This window comes from Panthera leo, chromosome B4 (assembly GCF_018350215.1).
Source record: "Panthera leo isolate Ple1 chromosome B4, P.leo_Ple1_pat1.1, whole genome shotgun sequence".
NCBI lineage: Eukaryota > Metazoa > Chordata > Mammalia > Carnivora > Felidae > Panthera > Panthera leo.
This window is the reverse complement of record NC_056685.1, coordinates 103,285,575-103,300,045: the sequence shown is the minus strand read 5'-3', so window position 1 is coordinate 103,300,045 and position 14,471 is coordinate 103,285,575. Positions and strand designations below refer to the sequence as shown.

The 14,471-nt window shown below is 41.6% G+C and overlaps 1 protein-coding gene across 1 annotated transcript; it reads right to left on the bottom strand.

Annotated features, from left to right (window-relative positions):
• Positions 1-4,556: 4,556 nt before the first annotated feature.
• On the bottom strand, positions 4,557-6,965 carry MYF5 (myogenic factor 5). Its single transcript, XM_042944648.1, has 3 exons — positions 6,196-6,965; positions 5,311-5,386; positions 4,557-4,893 (listed from the first exon to the last, which is right to left on the bottom strand). The coding sequence occupies exons 1-3, from the start codon at positions 6,694-6,696 to the stop codon at positions 4,703-4,705; spliced, it is 768 nt and encodes a 255-aa protein (XP_042800582.1). The 5' UTR covers positions 6,697-6,965; the 3' UTR covers positions 4,557-4,702.
• Positions 6,966-14,471: the final 7,506 nt, after the last annotated feature.

Sequence of the window (14,471 nt, the reverse complement as noted above, 5' to 3'; positions counted from 1 at the left end):
AGAAGTGGAAGATCCAGAGAAAATATGGGGTGAGGAGACAGATTAAGAGGATCTTACGATATTTATGGATAATGACAACCACAGTTTTGATTGAGGATAGAGATTTGAGAGATATTTAGGAGAATAAATCTATAGGATTTTGTAATGAATGAGACAAGAGGTTAAGGGAGATTGATGTATCAGGAGTATGTCCTAAGTTTCATGTTTACATACTTGGTGATACCATTCACTGAGACAGTCAATGCCGAAAGGGAGCCAGGTTAAGAGGTAGACAGAGAGGTGGAATACCATGAGTTGAATTTGGAACATGTTTAGTTGGAAGTGCCACTGAGACATTAAAGAGATGTTAAGTGACATCCGGGTTGCAGGTATAAACTTGCCCAGAATAGGAACAGTCAATTGACTCAAAAGTTGTTTTGACCATGGATAAGGATAGAAGCAGAGCCAGATTATAGTGAATGGGTAAAATAGGTGAAAAGTGAAAAAATAGAGAGATAAATTATATACTGTCTGCATGTTAGATTAAATGTGGCTACAAATTCATTCCTATTTCTTCCATTGAAAAGTAGAGTTTAATTTGCTTCTCAATGATTCTGGACTGGCGTCAGTAGCTTCCTTGACCAGAAGAATGCTCTGAGACTTGCAGTGCTATGTCCTAAGAAGATTTGTAACCTCTGCCCGAGCCTCCTGGAACATATGCTGTGAAGGAGCCTAATTAGCCAGTCCAAATAGAGTGTTCTTAGGCAAATTATTAAACTCCTTAGCCTCAATTTCCTTATTTGCATAATGATAAGTACTTCATAATTACTAGTTGCTGCTTTATCATTAGTGCCCACTTAATCAATAATGAACTGAATTAAGTAGCATAAATGGAGATACAATTTGGCTTATTTTCCTCCTTATGAAGAATTATTTTGTAGGATTTTAACACTATAATAATGTTAGTAGTAACGATTTGTAATCATCATTTAGCCCATTTTACAGATATGGCAAGTAAAAATTGAAAAGAGAGCTAGCATGAAAAGAAATCATGCTAGACCCGGTTTAGACTTTAGATTAAATGCTAGATCCTTTGCTCAGCAAATGCACCATATTAAACAACTAAATCACTAGTCAACTAAAATATCTGTAATCAGAATTCTTAAAGGAAATACACCTAGTGTTCTATGCTTTTTGTGATAATGTGGAAACATTCAGTGGTGATATTTTCATGGGGTTACTTTGCCACTTCAGCAGGGCCTTTCAGAAGTTACAAATAGCTGTGCTCTAACCTCATTCCCAGAAATACCACCTCTGAAAGTGATGGAATTAAATTACTACTTTAATCTAGGAACTGTTATAACCCCAAAGAGAGAATTTCAGGAAAAAAACACTCTCAGATTAAGTATTTGTAGGAATACCATCTTAAAGAAGAACTTGTGGGTATAACATAGCCACTAATTTTTATCTGACTTGCATCTTTCAAATGAGAAAATAAAAAACAAAACAAAACAAAATAAACAACAGGGGCACTTGTTGGGGTGAGCACTGGATGTTATATGCAAGCAATGAATCACTACATTCTATTCCTGAAATCATTATTACACTCTATGTTAACTAATTTGGATTTAAATTAAACAACCAAACAAACAAGAAAACAGGGGCAATCAAGACATCAAGACCCCTTGACTTATATAGCAGTTTACTTCCAAATAGCACTTCCCAGTTGCCATAACCTCACTCCCCACAGTTTTCCTCTGTAGCCCAGTAAGCTTGTGTTTTCAGGCATGAGGAGAAAGGAGTCTCCTTTTGACTCTGATTTCCTGAGAAGCTCCTCCCCAACAGGTTTGCAGATAGTAAAAGGAACATTCTCCTAGCTTCTAGAAATTTGACTGCTGGTTGTATTTTCCCACCAGCTGAGATGGGTGGTCTGATAAAAGGTCAGTGACAGCCCAACTTTTCATTCTTGGGGTCTTAGCGATGGCAAAATCCTGTTCTTGCTGGAATATGTTGCCAGAGTCACTTTTCACTCTCCCTTCTCTCTCCCGCACCTCCCCCCCACCCCGTCCCCCCCCCCCCCCCCCCCCCCCCCCGCCCTTCTCAGAGAAGAGACTTCTCTGGGTCTGGACTACTGGAGACCCCATTCTTGAAGGTCTTTTGTCAAAAAAGTACATATGACTGTATACGATATGTTGTGCCAAGTTGTTTGCTGAGTAGACACCAGCCTTCGATGTTAGTACACTGGAAATGAGAATAATTGAGCGATCTGGCATGGAGAGTATTATGAGATCCAGACCACTAGAAAACTAAACATTTGGAAGCATTATAATTTTCACTGAGAGTATCAAAAACACTAACAAGTTATAGAAGTAATTAGAGTTCGGTGAGAAAGAAAGTTCATTTTCATTCTCTTGAATTAAAATTCCATGATGTTCTCTGCTTGCTTTCACTAAACGGAACAGGGGATGGCAATGTGTCTTAAAATTGAACTTAAAAAAAAAAACCCAAATCAATCTTTGGATGGTTCCTTTTATTCTCATTCTACTGAAAACAACAACAAATATCCAACCTCTCCACAGAAGTATAAAAAAGAGAGGGAACTACTGCAGTGTCCAATGACGTGAGTAACTCAAACTTATACTGAAACTATGCATACGTATCTACCATACCTTCTAGAATTCTCTTCACCTTAAATCCCCACACCCCCGAAACCAAGGGTGAGGAAAGAGTTACCTGTGTGCTAAAAGTCAGCATCCATATCAGGGCATGATGCTCATGGTGACTGGTGGCTACATTATTTTCTGAACTCAGCCCTTCTCCTCTCCCTCTATGGAATTATTTCCATTCTTTTAAGCCTCATGCTGGACAAGTGCAAGAAAAATCATATCAGAAACAAGGGAAAACCTTTCTGAGTAGAATATAATTGCCAGGCTCTAGCAAGGAGTCCAGTTGATTACTATATGCCACCACACCCTTAGCAATTTTAAACAAAAGTACAAATTAGAGGGTGAAGCAATTATCTCTTTTCTCTGTGAACAGTTACTTGAGAGGTTTTAAGGATATTTCTTTTTTATCTCTCTCAGTGGTAAACTTGTGAGAATAATCTCAATGACTGTCTCAACCTCATTTTCCACTTAGTTGTTCTGTTTTTTTTTTTTTTTTGTCTCAATTCTTGCTAAAGGATATTTAAAGTGATGAACACTAAAAATGCATGTGCACCACACACACACACACACACACACACACACACACGATGATGAATAAAATAAAAAAGGCTGGGAAAGAAGCCAATTGCGGTCTGCTTCACTTTACTGTAGTTTGTGTCAGTTTTCTTTTTTTTTCTTCTTTAAATGTTTATTTACTTATATTTGAGAGAGGGAGAGGGAGCTCAAGCAGGAGAGGGGCAGCGGGAGGGGGGACACAAAATCTGAAGCAAAGGAGCAAAGGCTCAGAGCTGTCAAAGCAGAGCCTGACGTGGGGCTCGAACTGACGAACTGTGAAATCATGGCCTGAGCCAAAGTCGGCTGCTTAACGGTCTGAGCCACCCAGGTGTCCCATAAGTTTTCTTATTCCAGAACTTAACAATAGAAAAAAGATCAGATCAATACTTTTAAATATTCTATTGACAATATTAACATATTAATGTATCAAGATATTTTCAGGCAAGTAGATAAAGTAACTATGATCTGATTCATGATTTCTAAGGTTTTCTAGGTGTTAAAATGATGTAATGTTGTTCACTCTTGTCACTTAAACAAGTAGTCTTGTCCTGAACAGCAAATTTCCCTCCATACACACACAATTTGACATTATGTGGCACAGTCTTAATATAAAGGAAACATTGTATTTAGTGGCCTCCCTTAAAATCTAATTAAAATAGAAATGTTCTCTTCACTTGTGACATCAACAGGCCCTAAATTGTGTCTATGAGATGGTAAACATTCAAATGTATCCACAAAGCCAACTATTTTGGTATTTTCACACCCCGCACCCAATAAAAGATCTCATGTCAGTGACTGCTAATTCCATTAGGGGTGTTTTGTGTTGTTGTTGTTTTACACATGAACAAAAATATTTCATTTAAACCATTTTATTTATGGTGGAATTTCCAAAATTTCATATATCTTGAAACTATCCACAAAGTACTATTTTGTGCTTACATTAGAAAGAAGCATTCCTTATAAGAAAAGATCAAAATATATACCATTAGGCAGTATCATTATGTTTTTATTTAATACAATATCACCAAAGGGTTAATAAGAAAAACAAAAGTTAAATATATTTAAAGTTTCCTGTAACTGATTTCCAGATGTTCTAATGTTTTAAAGAAAAAAAATAAAGATCTAACAGCAGACATAATATTTTGATAAGCAATATTTATAAAAAATATAAGTTAAGCATTGCAACAAGCTACCTTCAATGAATTGCCCCCTATCAGAAAAAATATTATTGGAACTATATCTCTAAAGCAAAGAAGGTGGTAAAGTAGAAGGAGGAGGAAAGGAGGAGGAGAAGGATAAAGGAAATAAAGTATTAATTGCAATGGTGATTTTTTTTTTTTAGTTAAATACACTTTCTTATAAAGTGGCAAAATAATATTTACAAATTTACAACTGTGAGGAAATCTTTATATACAAGTTGTCTTGCTTTTGACCTTTTTGGGCTTCCTACCTCCTGTATAGTAGGCCCTCCTCATAGAACTGATCTAGACTACATTTTCAGTTCATAGCACATGATAAATGAGCCTGGAACTAGAGGCTCCCGGAGTTGCAGGCTGTGAATCCATGCTGGCAACTAGGGAGGGAGAGGCTGGGTCCTGGAGAAGCACTCCAGGTTGCTCTGAGTTGGCGATTCGATCCACTATGCTGGATAAACAATCCAAGCTGGATAAGGTGCTTTTATCTGTGGCGTATACTAAGGATACAAGGAGAAAACCATTAAAAAAAATCCCAAATAGAGACACTTGCTTACATAGCCCCTTAAACTATAGGTCAGCAACTTTGACACCCAGAGGTCAGGTGGTCATAGAAAGCCTGATGGAGAAATTTGCAATAAATATCTAACAATTCATGGAGATGAACATAGGGAGTGGAGAAGCCTCCCAGTTAAATTTCAAGCAAAAGTGCACATGTGTGTGAATCTGTTAGAGGGATTTTGGACAAAAGATAAGTATATAATTTGCTGCACCAAAACCTCCCCATGAGAACAATTCCTTCTATTCCTTCCCCAGCACAGCCTGGAAGACCAGACTTTGCTTTGACAGGCTGAATTGTGACATTGAACTGTTTTTTTGTTTGTTTTTTTTAACTCATCTTAAGTCCCACTCCTTACCATTTGGTACATCAGGACAATAGATGTTGTCAAAACTGCTGCTCTTTCTGGACCAGACAGGGCTGTTACACTCGGGCTATAATGCAAAACACAAAGGAAGTTTGTTTTGAGGTCTTGGCAAAAGATGCTCTGAGCTAGAGTGAGGTTGTTCTTGACCACCAGCTCTGCAAACTGACCACTCTCAACCACCTTCATTGCCTGGATTCAGGAGCTAAATTGTAAGGGCGCTGAGGTCAATCTCTGTGCTTGAAGAAGAGGAGAGCAGCAGCAAAGGGAAGAGGGAGGGGCTGGAATTCAGCAGCAATGTGCATTGGGTTAACCATGCAAAATGGATTGGAGTAGAAGGAAGCCACACTAATTCAGGGAGAGAACACTTTCCCAGGGCAAAAACACATTAAAACCTGGCAGCAATGGCACAAACGCCCTCTGAAAAGAATGCATCAACATCCCTTTCCAGCCAGGCCACAGCGGAGCAGGGGCTGGGGCCATGTGGGCATTTCTCTCCATTTCGTCATTTAGTTACAACCTCTGGGACAGTGGGAACTTCAGACAATTGCCTTTAGATATTTGTGTGTGGTGGGTTCTACATATGGCATAGTTTATAAAAAAGAAACTGAGCAATGGGGAAGACAGGTTATTGATCATTTGCAACCACCTATCTCATATGACAACCCTTCCCTACAATGTTCACCTAGAACCTGGGAGGAAGTCCAACTAAAATCCTGTTCAACAGCTGTTTCCGGCATCTTTCTAAATGTGGCACCTCTCTTCTGGCTTCCCCACCCCTATCCACCAATAACCACTGAATATTTGGTTGCCTCACCTGGTTTAAAGGAGATGTAAGAATTTTTGGAAAAGACTGGGCTGACCAGTGCTATCTCTTACCATGCCGTCAGAGCAATTGGAGGTGGGGCTGGTGGGCTCAGAGCAACTCTGACCCGGCAGGCTGTAGTAGTTCTCCACCTGCTCCCTCAGCAGCTCCTGCAGGCTCTCGATGTAGCGGATGGCATTCCTGAGGATCTCCACCTTGGGCAGCCTCTGGTTGGGGTTGGTCGTGGTGCACCTCTTAAGCGTCTCGAAAGCCTGGTTGACCTTCTTCAGGCGTCTCCTCTCGCGCATGGTGGCAGCCTTCCGCCGATCCATGGTGGTAGACTTCCTCTTGCATGCTTTGCAAGCCCACATGAGGCAGTGGCCGGCCTGGTGGTGGCCTGTAGGTGCCCGCACGTGCTCGTCCTCGTCTGAGCCTTGCAGCTCTGGTTTATGCGCCCCGAAGGCAGCCCCTCGGGGCTCAAACTCTTCCCCGAACTCGCCCTCGGGGGACGGGATGCAGGAGCCATCATAGAAGTACTCGGAAGGTGAGAACTGGCAGCCATCCATCACCTCCATCCTCCGCGGTGAAGCAAGTGGTGCACCTGGACAGCAGCGAGAGAGACCGGGGAGAACCGAGAGCCTGGCGCCGAGGCGGGCCTGCAAATCCCCGGCGGAGCTCCCTGGTCGGTTTCTCTGGTAATTAACAAGGGCAAACGCCTGGCGGCCTGGGTCGGATGTGCTGGGGTTGGGGCTCTTTATATATTCTTGGGGGAGGGAGGCCGGCCCCAGTGGCCAGGCAGTATTAGCATATCCCACCACAACCCCCGCAGGGGCTGTCTGGGCAAACCTCCGCCTTTTCTCTAGAGACAATTTGCTGTTTACAGCCCCTTTTGACGCTAATGGTTTTACTGCATTTCTGCCGGGGAGGGGGTGAGGGGGATCGCTCCCCAACCGGCTCACTCGCACTCTCTACCGAAACCAAGGGATCACTTAAAGAGTGACACTGAATTGCTCCCACTTAAAAAAAAAAAAAAAATCAATAAATAAAACTCCCCACTGTCAGCTGACACCAAAAGCCGAGCTGCCTTCCCAAACTTGGACGTGAGGAATTACCTTATTTTTAGGTGTTTGTTTCTACATGAACTTTCATTATCTCGGGAATTTTTTCAGTTGTGTGGACTGAATAACGGGTGCTAAAAACTTGAAGCGACACTTTCAAGCATGGAGTGAGTCTAGATTTTTAAAAATCTTCTCTGATCAGATGGTCACTTTATAGGCTCTATGTGTTTGAAGGGTGGGCAGGGAGGTTCCTTTTTTCCAAGACAGGGCTCTACATGTCTGTTCATCTGAAAGGAGGTGGGCTCAAGGGCCAGGTGCCCAGGAACAGTCTTCCCTTCCTTCCCCCTTCTGCACGTGTTTACTGAGCGCCTCATCCTTCCTACCAGGCCTTTGCTAGACCCTGAGCCAGCCAAAGATCCACATTGACTATACTTCTGTGATTTGTATTCGAAGAAAGTGCGTTTTGGACGGCGACCTCTCTTTCCAGGGGCGCGCGTTTCCTTCCTCCTCTTTCTGCTCCGCCCTGCCATTTCGACAGACTAAACAGCCAAGCTGGGCTTTGGGGTCGCTAATTTTCTGCTTTCAGGCGAACTAACACCGTTACAGATGCATCCCAGCTGCCGGCACAGCAATCCTTCTCCGCCCGTGTAAAATTTCCAGTTCAGACCTTGAGCAACTTCATACACTTGGGCGACAAAAGCCTTCCAAAAAAGCAATCACAGCGGGGGGTTTGGAACTTTGGTGGGTAGAAGAAGAGAGGGGAGGGCTGCCATTTAGGTGAGAATGAATCTATTTATTAATCGGCTGTTCCCATTGCCCCTCCACCCTTAACCAACTTCCAGATGCCTTGGAGTAGGGGCAGAAGGGGACGGTGCTGTTTATGTACAAGAAAAACCATCACTTAAGGTCTTAGTGGTCTTAAGTAGTCTGGAGTTTTGGAGCAAGGCTTGCAGCCCCATTGAAATAGAAGGGACTGTTCTCATCTCCATGTTCAGCCATCCAGTCCAGTAAGTGTCATGGCACCAAAGTGATGGGGAGGGGTGCTTTCTTCTGTTACTTTTAAATAACATTATTTTCCTCAAGCAACCCTGGCTGGCTAATCCCATATCTTCAGGGATCAGAGAAGTGCTTTTTCTGGGTGAGATCTGCTCTCCAAAGTGAAGTCTCTGAAAAATACGGGCAGTAGAGTGACAGTCACTAAGGTTAGCTTCATGGTGCAGGGCTCTGCCCCCTTTCCCACGTTCATTCAACCATAAGACAGAGACACCACCCTCCCCCCACTCCCCCCTGAAAATCAAGGTCCCTTTCACACCAATGGGCTGCTTAATTGTCTGGCCAGTGGAAAATCCATCTGCAACTTATTTAGCACTATCAACAAGTGTATGCCTTTGAAATGAGTCTGGGTACCAAGGGCTGTACTAGATGAAAGAGTCAAGTTCCTAAAGGACTGAAGACCATCCACACCGGTGGAAACATTGGAATGCATACACATTGCTACCTCTGAAATACAGTAGTGGGGAGATAACCTCACCCAGGAATTCTCTGCCAAGTCACAGAGGTTCTGGCCAGCAGCAATACTGGCACTTTCTTTGGCTATGTGGTACCGACGTTATGTGCAGATTTGGGCACAAATCAACTTGCACCTCAGGGTTTAAGTGGAAGATCTCCCACCTGTCAGGTGATTTCTTCACACCACGCATGTGCTTTGTCCCTAATCCCTCCGCGTGGGATGTTTGTAGCAAACACTTTATCAAGACTTTTGTCTTTGCCAAGCACTGTTCTCAACCCTTTCCTTGCGTTCATTCATTGGCTACTTTCGACGACTCTGTGGGAATTATTTGTTAGATCCATTTTTAAAAGACGCTAACGGAAGCTCTGGGGGTCGGTAGTTTGCCCCAGGGCACACAGGATTGGAACCGAACATCCAGTTCTCTAGACCTTGCGCTCCTAGAGGTGAATTTTGTTGGTTTTCTTAGGTCAATGCCGGCTCAGTGAGTGCGCTTGGAGCTCCAGAGCAGAAACTCGCAAAGTCTGGGTCCCTGACGTCTCTCCCTCAGCTCGGGGCCTGGGAAGATGCTGTCACTCAGGAGGCTCTGTCAGTAACGGTAGTTTCAGAGGTTAGGGCTGTCTTTGGTAAGGTGATCTCAAAACAAATTTACCAGAGTGCCGCGGGCGAGTGGAACTAAAGAAGCCGCGAAAACACTAGCGCCCGGCGGCTTAATGGGACTTGCTGGGGGCGGGGGGGGGGGGGGGGGGGGGGGGGGGCTGCGGGGGGAGAACGGGGTCCGGGGTTGAGGACCCTTGGGACTCAAGCGCTGAAAATAGGATCTCAAAAACCAAAGTAAAAAATGACACAAAACTTTTAAGCCGCTGTCAATGGCGAGAGGCGAAAGAGAGGAACCAAACCAAAAACTAAACCCCCCCCCCCCAAACCGGGACAGTATACGAAGAGGGAAGGAAGCCAGGGCCTGACAGATAGACGGCTGGGGTCCACCAGTTCAGGAGAGGTTCTGCTGGGACGTCGTATAAGAGAAAATGAGAAATTGGGTGAGCCACACAGAGAAAAACAAGTTCTCGAGTGGGGAAACTGAACAAAGAACTATGAAAAAAATTTTAAAAAATCACTTAAAAAAGAGATCTTCTAGATTGGGTGCTCTTTCTCAAAATCAGACTAGACTGACTTTTGTTCCTCATAGAAAAGAGTAAAAACACAATCTGTTTTCCACTCATCAGTGGAGTGGATTTTTTAGGTGCAGAGGAAGATTCCATTAATTTACTTCATAACCAAGTTGTTAGAAATGACATTTTGACACTAACTACTAGGAAAACCTAACAGTTTTACAGAAAGGTAAAAACCTTACAGAAGGGAAGAAAATTAAGCCATGCATGGTATTATAAATGTATGCCACCCAAGGTTCTAGTGAAGTATATAGATTATTAAATTTTTTTCCACTTGACATTCTGCAGGAAAATAAATGCATGCTTGATTTTCTTACAATTTAGATTTAGTAGGTTTTAATTGCATAGACCTTTAAGTAATCACCAATCTTTTTTTTTAAGAACTTATTTTAGTTTAAGTATTATGGCAACAATCCTAGTGTTGATGGACAGACCCCACCAGCGAAACAATGCTCAGAGCTTCCTTTCCTAGTAAATTTTGCCTGCCCTAGGAATTCTGCATTATTGAAAATTCTCCATGCTTCTCTCACTGGGAGAAACCAAGTATACATCAAAAGATAAGTCCATTTCAATTCACTTCTGCCTCTGAGACCCTTAACAGCTCCTGGACACCTCTAGTTGTTCTAGAGATTTGTGCTTATCATATATGACTTCACAATGTGCTAAACAATTTCAAACTGCTATTAGCTCTGGGAACCAGGCACACCTAAGTAAACACATTAGTACCTGCCAAAGCTGCTGGAAGAATTTGTGGAGAAGACAGCTGAGGAAGACATTGGCCTCTGCTTGAATTCGAAGACTCCCAGGAGAGATCAAAGGCCCACCGGAGGGACTTTGAGCAGTCTTGAGAGTAGAGAAAGGAGCCAGTTCCTGCAGCATTATCTCTGTTTCAGCAGCACATGGCATAGCCATTCTATCTCACAGGCCGACTCTGAACTAGGCTTGCCAAAAAATCTCTTTTTCAGAACAAAACCTCTAGGACTGAGGGTCACCTTTTGTTGGAGAAATGTCTCGATGGCTTGGCTCTTTGAGGAAGCATCATGTTATTCCTAATTTACTAATGCATTAGATTAGGAAATGAGATATTTCAAAGTTTAAAGATGAATATTTTAAAAATATTTTTTTCCCAGACAGGGTGTTCTGGGAGGAGAATTTTGAGATAAATGATTTTATATATATATATATATATATATGGTGTACATATATATATATATATGGTGTACATATATATATATATATATGGTGTACATATATATATGGTGTACATATATATATATATGGTGTACATATATATATATGGTGTACATATATATATGGTGTACATATGTGTGTGTGTATATATATATATATATATATATATATATATATATATATGGTGCTAAGAGAAAAGCACCAATGGAGAAATTGTAACTTTGAGTCAAAAATGTCTCAGTAAGGAGAGAGTTCACCTGAGTAACCCAAGACTTTTCTGCAGCCTCAATGGTAGTTGAGAACACTGACTTTCAGCACCATGCTCCCATCCCCCATACGTCTGAAGGGCTCTGAAAAAAATATATATGCAAATGAGTCCATTAGACATAAATGAATTTCAACTATGTTCAGGGCTGGAATTCAATGATCCAGGTGTGACGATTAAAGTTAGTTTGAAAAAGCTGACATTTGGCCTTTTGTAAATTATTTCTCGGGTAATATAAAAAAGAAAATCACTCATTTTAAAAATATTTGATAACTTTATGCCTACCTCTGGAAAGAGGCTGTGTTTAAATCCCCAATTGCTTATCTTTACCAAGTTATTATATCTTGATTTTCTGCTTCCATGGCCCTGTTTGTTTTGGCTTTGGCCTTAGTAAAGATTATCATCATTAATATCAAATGAAAACACTTTAATTGCAAACACACCAAGGATTTCATTGGAAAGCCTAATATGTCAGCTATAGCAGTAGAGGTCACATGAAGTCTTTGGGAAATATTTGCTCTATTTAACGAAAAGACCTCTATAGGCAAAACTTATTCCAAACAATTTCTCAAGTTACCTAGCTAGGAGAGATAGAGAAGATTGGGTTTGCAAAGACTAAATAAAATCCATCAGCAAATAAAGTCCATGAATTGATAAAAAGCATTCTGCTGCTACACAGTTTATAACACAGATCTTATTATAACTACATGTGCAGTCATAAAGTAAATTAGTGCACCTGGTCATTTATGATATTTGCTTTCAGTTGTGGCATGACTCTGTAGCACATATACATACCTATATTTTAGACACATCTTTATTATATTTTATATATAACATGTGATGTGTATATACATAGTATGTGTCTATATATGTATGTATATATGTATATATGTATGTGTCTATATATGTATGTATATATGTATACATACACATATAGACACACACTTGAAGGAAAAATCTATATCGATTCCCAGGAAGAAAAAAATCATAGATACATAATAAGCATGGCTAATGGATATACTAACCACCAAGATATATTCATATTCATACATGTTCTGATTGGATAATTTGAAATACTTTACCGCTTATCTCTCATTCAATTACTGCCCTAATTTGGGGTTCACTAGCTAATCACTCTCGAGAAAGAATGTTTGGAAAACAATTGCTAAAGAGAACCAATTATTCTAGACCATAAATGTTCTTTCTTATTTTCCAAGGCTTTTCTTTCAGGGTGAAGGGGAATTGAGAGATCAGGCTGGAAGCCACTGATAGGTTCTGGCTCCAAGCCCTGGCTCTACACTTAAAATACAAGAACATCTCTGTTCCAAAGAATCCTTTTCTCAAAAGAAATAACAGTTTGTCTCCCACAAGTAGTTGTAGGATTATGAGTCAATATGCAAAATACTAAGAATGAGTCATTCATATTGCTGATTTCAGTGTTATTAATACTTTCCCCAAATAGCGCCTGCAAGGCAGGAAACGGTAACTGAAGGAATTGTGGCTTTCGGTGGAAGAGAAGCCTCCTGATGGTCAATTTAGATTTACTAATGAAAAATAAAGAGGGCCAAATAAATAGTATTTATTTGGTGCTCTGCTTTGGCTAAGCAAGCCCTTGATTGTGTGTCACCTCAGTGAAATCTTCACACCCGCAGTTAGGCACTATTATTGTTGTCACGATTATTTTATAAATGAGAAAACGAGAAGAGAGGGGCTGGGATAGCCCAAGGCTACACGGTAGCAGCCTGGATTGAATCTAGGTAGTCAGTGCCCACAGAGACTCAGCCGTTTGCATCCAGGAACACTCCCACCTGCTTTTCCCGAACCTCTGGGAGAGATTATATATCAGTGTCAGTTTCCTCTATGAACCTTCCTGCACTTTACACGTATTCTAGGAGAAACTAAAATTATCCAGGTGCTGGGAAGACAGAGTAACCATGACTTGGAGAGGCCCTTGGAGCCAGAAAAGGGGCAAGATACCGCTCCATGCCTGCAGGGGGCGCTGTCTGTGGCGGTGTCTGGAACTCCTGTGGTGTACAACAGGAATGTCCAGACTGTAGCTAGGAAGCAAGGTTGGGTTGGGAAATATTGAATAGGATTTGATTTTCGCATTTGTAAATTTAGCCTAGCTGTAGGGAAAAAGAGGGAAGAAGTTAAGGGTGGAGATGGGTGTTGAAGGAGGTGGCATTTACAGAATGCAAGAAGTAGCAATTCCAAAGAAACGGCGTGGCCCTCTCCTCGGCTTCACTTCCCACTGTGATTCTTGGTGGTCGTTTCTTCCTGAAGTTACAGGATAAACAAACCTGGCACACGTTGTAAAATCCCGGCAGTGAGGAGCTCCTGGGGCTTCAAGACTCTCTGGGGCTTTGCTATTTGGTCCAGCTAAGAGGTTTCATGTGTGTTGTTGTTGTCTTTTGCCCTCAACTATTTAACCCTTCCCTCTCTTGGAGCAACCTGTCCTTCAAAGAGGCCTCCCCCACCTCAAGAGACAGATTGTTCCCTTCTTTTATCTTCCTATTTGCAAAACAAACTCGAGCCACACGGGGCCTCGAGGATATACTCCAGTCTTCTAACCACCAGTCTGGTTGAAGAAAACTAGGGAGGCTGGGAGGCCCGTGCCAGGCGTGGGTACCCCGGATGCACTTTTCTCCATGAAGGGCGGGGCCTGGAAAGTCAAGGAGGGACAGTAATTTGGACTAAATTAGCTAACCATCTTTTGAGGCAAATCAGTTTTTGTGTGGCTATTTCTTACAACAGTGAGATTTTACTGGATTGAAAATTCAGCAGGTAACTTTGGGTAAGTTAATCTCCCCCAGATCTCCACATATAGGACAGTTAAAACATGGGGGTAAAATGCTGATAAAAGGAAAAAGGGCCGATTCCTTCTGGATATTCTTCACTTTTAACCACAAGTGTTGGTCTATATGAGATAGAAAGGTGAACAGTTTAATTCAGACATAGGAAAACAATCTATTTTCCTCCCTTTAAATCGGCTTTTAAGAAAACATCCAAATAAATGGGGTGGTGTGGCGTCTAAATTAAAATAGGGCTTCTCTTTATTTATGTGCACATAGTCCCAAACTATGTTCAGTTCAATCAAATTAGGACCAACTTTGTTCAGAAAGAAACTCATTTTTTAATATTACGATATCAGGATCCT